This window comes from Colobus angolensis, unplaced genomic scaffold, assembly GCF_000951035.1.
Source record: "Colobus angolensis palliatus isolate OR3802 unplaced genomic scaffold, Cang.pa_1.0 Scaffold74, whole genome shotgun sequence".
In the NCBI taxonomy this organism is placed as follows: domain Eukaryota; kingdom Metazoa; phylum Chordata; class Mammalia; order Primates; family Cercopithecidae; genus Colobus; species Colobus angolensis.
This window is the reverse complement of record NW_012121154.1, coordinates 6,363,767-6,371,053: the sequence shown is the minus strand read 5'-3', so window position 1 is coordinate 6,371,053 and position 7,287 is coordinate 6,363,767. Positions and strand designations below refer to the sequence as shown.

The 7,287-nt window shown below is 38.7% G+C and overlaps 1 protein-coding gene across 2 annotated transcripts in view; it reads right to left on the bottom strand.

Annotated features, from left to right (window-relative positions):
* The window catches only part of SEMA3C (sema domain, immunoglobulin domain (Ig), short basic domain, secreted, (semaphorin) 3C), a 181,584-nt gene that overhangs the window by 43,033 nt on the left and 131,264 nt on the right, over positions 1–7,287 (bottom strand). For both annotated transcript variants that reach the window (XM_011927699.1, XM_011927698.1), the window contains exon 12: positions 3,863–4,085. In XM_011927699.1, the coding sequence (XP_011783089.1) occupies positions 3,863–4,085 (223 nt within the window). The remainder of the gene's footprint in view (positions 1–3,862; positions 4,086–7,287) is intronic.

The window sequence follows — 7,287 nt, the reverse complement described above, 5'->3', positions numbered from 1 at the left end:
ATCCTTTCCAAGACAGTTAGATATACGCTGGGAAATCCTGGGACAATGACCTGTGATTCTCCCCCCAAAATGCTATTTTGTCTCTTTTAGTTATAAACAGGAAGAGCGAACTCTCTTTGGGAGAAATTTCACCAGGAAACCAAGAACTACTTGAGCAGTAGTTTTTTGTTGTTGTTTTCTTTTTCTTTTTTTTTTTTTTAGACGGAGTTTTGCTCTTGTTGCCGAGGCTGGAGTGCAATGGCACGATCTTCGCTCATCACAACCTTCACCTCTCAGGTTCAAGCGATTCTCCGGCCTCAGCCTCCCTAGTAGCTGGGATTCCAGGCATGTGCCACCACACCCAGCTAATTTTGTATTTTTAGTAGAGGCAGGGTTTCTCCATGTTGGTCAGGCTGCTCTCAAACTCCCGACCTCAGGTGATCCGCCAGCCTCAGCCTCCCAAAGTGCTGGGATTACAGGCGTGAGCCACCGCTCCCGGCCGCAGTAAATATTTTATACCAATATACTGGTTGCTAGAGACTCAGATAAATTGAAATCATTGTTTAAAAATTATAATGCAGCCTGTAATGACAGTAAGGTCCAGTGGCTAAGTACGTTACCATCTCTTCAGTAAGATGCTGTTGGCAGGGGCATTGCCACAGCACACACTTTCCTATTAGGATGGGATCCTCAAGAGACTCCTGTGGCTTTGTAAGCAATCATCAGTGCAGCTTCCACTACAATTAAAAACATATGCCTAAATATTGTTTTTGAAAAGGACACAAGTGTTTAAATACCAAAATAAAAATTCTATGAAATGGTGCCAGAAACTTATGTGGTTAAGAAAAGCCAAAGAATTTGTGCAAAAGTATGCTTCTTACTGTCTTCTATGAATAAACACTGCTGAACAGTTCATAATGGCTTAAAATTCCACCCATGAAATCTACATCTTTTATGTAGAAAATACAATTATTTCATATAGATTTTCATGAAACAACAACAACAACAACAACAACTTAGTTGTGGCATCAAAGTCCACCTTTAAGGCAGGCCTCACAAGAGAAAAAAAACAGTCACCTTTTCTGGGTAATATGAGACATTATGGAGAGGTAATATTCCAAATTACCACACAGCCTCAGGAAAAAGAAAACTGTTTTTCTAACACAAACTCTACGCTGAATGATTGAGCTAAGGCTAAAAGCAAATCTTTGTAGTCACTTACATGAAGGCTATATCTGTAGAGAACAAACCTTATATGCAAATGAAGATTAGCTTTTACATTTGAATTCATATTACATGAGTAACAATGGACATAGTTATGATTTTCAGTTTATCTTGACAAATATTTATTGAGCTTATCAGGTACTGTGATGTGCCTAGAGAGAAATTATATAGCAAAGAGAGATAGAACTTTGAGAGGAATGTTCAGTAATGAATACAAATAATGGGAGATTGGATTAACTGCTGGGTGGAGAATTTTCAAACAGGAAAAATTGAGTTTGAAGCATGATGTTTGAAATGTTAATGGGTTATACAATGTGTGTTATCTAACAGTCAACTGTACATGAAAACACTGAGCATAGGAAATGGTAAGGAATAACAATATACATTTGGGATTTGTTAGCACAGAATGGATAATTGAAGCCAAGTGAATGAATGAGATGGACATGGAGTATCTTAAAAAAGGGGACCATAAGGCCAGGTACAGTGGTTCATGCCTGTAATCCCAGCACTTTGGCAGGCTAAGGTGGGCAGATCACGAGGTCAAGAGATCGGGACCATCCTGGCCAACATGGTGAAACCCCGTCTCTACTAAAAATACAAAAATTAGCTGGGCATAGTGGCACGCACTTGTAATCCTAGCAACTTGGGAGGCTGAGGCAGGAGGATATCTTGATCCTGGGACGCAGAGGTTGCAGTGAGCCGAGATCACGCCACTGCACTCCAGCCTGGGCGACCGAGCAAGACTCTATCTCAAAAAAAAAAAAAAAAAAAAAAAGGGGGAGACCACAGACAGAACCTCAAGGAACACCCACATTCATGGGCAGGAGGAAGCCAGCTAAGACGGAACCACGAGGAAGAGAGGAGAATCCTCTGACACATGACCGAAGCAACAGGTAAAGGGAGATTCTCCAACACCAACTGATGCAAATAGGAGACAGAGGTATTTCAGTGGTTAAAAGCCTGTATTTTTCTTAATCATGAGACCATGCAAGACCTTGGCAAAATCTGCAGAACAGCAGAGGCGGCAGTGGGTGAAGACAGATATCTAGTTTCATAACCTGGCAAGGCTTCTAAGTTGAGGATTCAGTGGAGGATGAAATGGAGGAATCAAGTGAGTAAGAATATAATTGATAACAAAAGTCCTGGAGATGGTAGGATGAGATACAAATTGAGGAGCAGAGTGAGGAACAGTTATTCTAGGAAGGAAGGATTATTCCTCCGCTGTCAGGCAAGCGAAGAGAGGACGAGTGAAAACTCAGATATGTCCAACTGTGGGAAAGGATGCCAACCTAGGATGCCAAAAAGGGTAACAAATGTAGTAGTACATTTTAGAAGATTCTCAGTCTCAGACCAGTAAAGCTGAAATTACATGAAAATGAAACATTCAGATATGTGGTTTTTAAGAATAAAAAAAGGATAAAATAAAATCCTTATCTTAGCACACTTTGGAAATTTTATTTAGCCAAGAAAAAGTATCTACATCTTAAACTGATTGAAGTACGAGTGCAATTTATCCCTTAATCCAGAACACATATTCCACCACTGCCATATTTTATAATGACTTTTACAGATGTGTTGTCTATTTCCTAATAAACTACCTAATTCATAAAGTAGTTCTAAGATTACAGTAAGACATTATTGTAAGGAGTGTTATTATAAGTGAAGAGATTTCATCAGTTCCTGTAAGGTAGTTAGGGATGTTTGAAATAGATTTTAAATGACCGCCTGACCAACAAGCCAGGGTGTGAAAGACGTGAGGAGTGGTTCCTGACTTTTGTGTGCATCAGAATTACTCAGAGGGCTTGGGAAAGCACAGATGAGTGGGTTTCATCCCTAGAATTTTGGAAGAAGCACCTCGGAATTTGTATTTCCAACAAGTTCTCAGTGACACTGGTATTGCTGGTCCAGGGACCACACTTTGAGAACCACTGCTCTGTAACATACAATGCTAGTTATTCCATACCATGTGTGTCTATAAACAAGCACATTTTCATTCAACTTCTATCAAAGTAAATTGATGGAATTTGTAGATGTATTAAGACTGCCATCAGTATTTTCAAAAAACCTGTCTATATTTGAGTCATATTCACTTCCAAATGTTATATTGAACATGCTGTCATTATCATTATCCTTAGAAAATGGCTTCAGGTACTGATTAAAGAAGTCACAGAGTCTGTTTCTGTTGAAAGGAACACTTAACTACATGGCTTATTAAATAAGGGATAAACTAGCTTCGGTTATGTCTGGATGCAATTCTAGTACTTAATCATCGCTTTTTTTTTTTCCATTGAGACAAGTAGAAGTTTTTCACAAAGCTGGTTCATTTCCAGTTCGGGTGGAAAGTGCAGCAGAGAAATCATACAAATATCTTGTAATGACAAATTGCCAAGAAAATCATATAGCCCTACCTACATATATTATATGTATTATATATTAAATATATATATATATTCCTCACAAGAACTCTATAATTTATTTATTAGCTTCATTTTACAGATGTGGAAACTGAGGCAAAAAGAGATTAAATATCTCACTGAGGGCTAGACAGAAGTAATTACTGGAGTTTTTCCAGTTTCAATATCATGGCCCTTACCTACTACCTATATTTAATACATACTTTTACTACATATTAAAGCACACGTTGGGCTCAAATATTTACCTGTTCCGAGAAACAGGACGTGGTATCTCCCATCAGCAGCGTTCACTCGATCCACAGCTATCTTTGTATACTTGTAGTCAGTGCCAATACGAACAATCAAAGGCCTTTTGTGGATTGGGTAGATGGAATTGTACATGAGAGGATGGTTCCGAATAAAAGTGACAACATCATCTGGGAACTCCTTGGTGGTTCGCATATTGGGTGTAAATGCTCCTCCTGGACACTAGAAAGAAAGTTTTAAAGAACCAAGTTAATAAAATAGTTGTTTTGTTCTACTAATAACAAAACTCTCTATTTTTGAAATCACTTAGAAGCTCCAGTTGTTTTAAGCATATCTGCTACCTCTGGAGGTGAAAAGAAATAGCATGACTATGTTTTACTATCTGTAGATGATTAATACCGTGTGTATTAACTTTGAATTAGGCTAAGTCCTTGTATGTTATTCTGTTTTCAGAGAAGAACTGATGCCATCTTATATATGAGATAACTCTTCACCCTTCTCACTCACCATTTTTCTATTTCTTATTTTGTGCCAGACACCATATTGTTAGGAAAACAAAAACTAGTGGACACAATCTAATGCTGCTACTTGTTAAAGTAAGTCATATTATCATTAAATTCAGTCAAACTCTGACATGTAAAAGTTTTATTTCATCTGATCTGCTCTCCCAAAAGAGAGAGCTTAGAAATTGGGGCTTAGGGGCTTAGGTGGCTCAGGCCTGTAATCCTAGCACTTTGGGAGGCTGAAATGAGAGGATGTTGAAGCCAGGAGTTCAAGACCAGCCTGGACAACACAGCAAAATTCCATCTCTGGGAAAAAAGTTAAAAATTAGCTAGGTGTGGTTGTACATGCCTGTGATCCCAACTCCTTGGGAAACTGAGGCAGGAGGATCACTTGAGCCCAGGAATTTGAGGCTGCTGTGAACTGTGATGGCAACACTGTACTCTAGTCTGGGCAACAGAGTGAGACCCCATCTCCATAAAAAAAGGAAGAAGAAGAAAAAAAGGAGGAGGAGGAGGAAAGGAGGAGGAGGATGGAGAAGGGGAGGAGAGAAGAAAAGCAGAAGAAGATAGCTTAGATTGGATGTGGTAAATTAAATCTGGTAACTCCCCTCTATCAGAGATCCCATTCATTATCCTTAGAATAAAATACCAACAGCTCAGAATGGCCTACAAGCTTCTGCATGATCTGGCCTGAGACTGCCCCTCCTACAATAGGTCTTGCTGCTCCTGAGCCTCAAGCATACCTTCCCTCTAGGATCTTGGCACCTGCTGTTCCCTGCCCGGCATACTCCTCTTCAGAACACCCCATATTGTTTTCTGTTACCTCATTCAGTTCTCAGTTCAAAAGTTGCTTCTTGAAAGTGATGACATATAAAAGTATCTCCCCTTCTCCATCTCCACTTTGTCTCCTTGGCCTGCCATTTTTCTTCACAGCCCTGTTTTAGCTAACAGTATATTATGTATCAGTTGCTTGCGTCTTTATTGCAAGCTTGTGCTGACTGTAACTGGGTCTATTTTGTTATTGTTTTGCCATCAGACTTATAACAGAGCTGGTTAGTAGATAATCACCAGTGTAGCTGAATGAATGCATTATATCATTCATTGTATCTGGCCTGCAATTTTGGTGCAGGGTCTGTATGAAACAGGGGCCTCAATTCTGGTCAGGAGGGAAAAGTTTCAGAGCATTAAGTCCAAAGGGGCAGGCAGAAAACAAGAATGAGATCTGGAGAAAGGACTGCTGAACAGCGTCAGCAGTTCTGGAAAGGGAACCTGACAAGGGCTTCTGAGGAGAAGATTCCATTCGTAGGGCACCTAAGGCCAAACTTCAGGGTAGGCTGGGAACGGCTGAGGCCAGAACTCAAACTCACTCACTAATTGGATCTGAATGTTAAGCTATATGAGAAAAACCATTGGGTATAATATTTTAACACATACAACATTATTACTAAGTTATTAAATACCTGTCAATATTAAATTCCTGTTGATATCTCTACTTCCAGAAACAAAAACACTATGTTATAGTTTTCTTGAAACACACAGCACTATTGTGTTTTCATTTATCTTCTTTAGAGAGGTATGTGGTAAAAGGAAAGTAACAAAGCAAGCTGCCTGCTCGATAGCAATAGGCACAGCATCAGACATAAATAGCAGGATGCAATGGGGACTGTGACAAACTGGGGAGGTATGTGTTATCCAAAGATGGCAATGAACACTTATCCAGCTGACTGCTTCTAAGCAGGAATAAAATCCTCGTGCTTCCAGACCTCAGCAGAAGACAGAATGTGGAATTTTATGTAAAATCTGCCAAGTGTTTAATGTTGATTCAGTAAAAAAAGAACAGCAACGTGGGGGGCCAAACAAAATATGACAATCTCCAGGTTAAATCCTTGCAACAGCTGTCCAACAGTATTAGTGCCTTTGGGCCAATGCTGCCAGGCAGACCTCCATGTGCAGCTAGATCTCAGCAGGTTACTAATATCATCTCACTCATTTAGATTGCATCATCATGAGTGCAATATTTAGACTAACTTTGACCAGTTAACATTACTAGACTAGAACTTTTTACAGATCTGATAAAAATAGTTCTCTTTCTGTAGAAAGGCACAAGGAGCAATTAAATGACTTAAGAGAGTAGCAGTAATGAGACAAGTAATAAAACGAAACCTCTCATTCTTTATTCCATTAACTAGACTTTCACCTGGAGTTCACATTTTTATTTTTTACAAAGTATTATATTTAAATACACGTTTATAAATTGCTCACAGTGAAGACCAAAATGAGGACAAAAAATTTAATTTGAGGTTGTTCTAAGCTGATGAATGTGTTCCATACTTCTGCAAAATACAGAATTATGGGTGTTTTCTAGCCTCAATCTTCACACAAAGTGGAAAAAGGGAACTACATTGCTCACTGCATGAAAACATGGAAAGAGCAATGCATGGGTATTTTAAATAGTTCCAGATCTTCATAAAACACCACTAATTACGGCTTGCTAAACTGATATGTCTCCTTAAGTATTTGCAAGCATTCTCGTTTCTAAGTTCTGGAAAAATCAAAGTTAGCATACATTACTAAACAATTTGCATAATTTCTACTTAGTACAGTTTGATGTGAGATAAGCTTATTAAGTTATCAGTGCCTAGTCTCTGGCTTTTCCTTAAAGGTAACTGAAACCCAGGTTAACAATTATGTCAAGCTTGTTCAAAACCATAGTTATTAAAGAGGTAATCTAAGCAAATCAAATCAAAGATGTTACTTTGCATTCATTAAAATATTCCCCACAAGACTTTTTTTAATACTCGCATGAATGTATCACCTAGAAACAAGTGTCTCCTAGTACATGTTCAAGCTTACCAAATAATTCTTTTTCATAATAATTAATTCTTCTATTGATTCATGGCATCAACTCTGCTGATAAGACA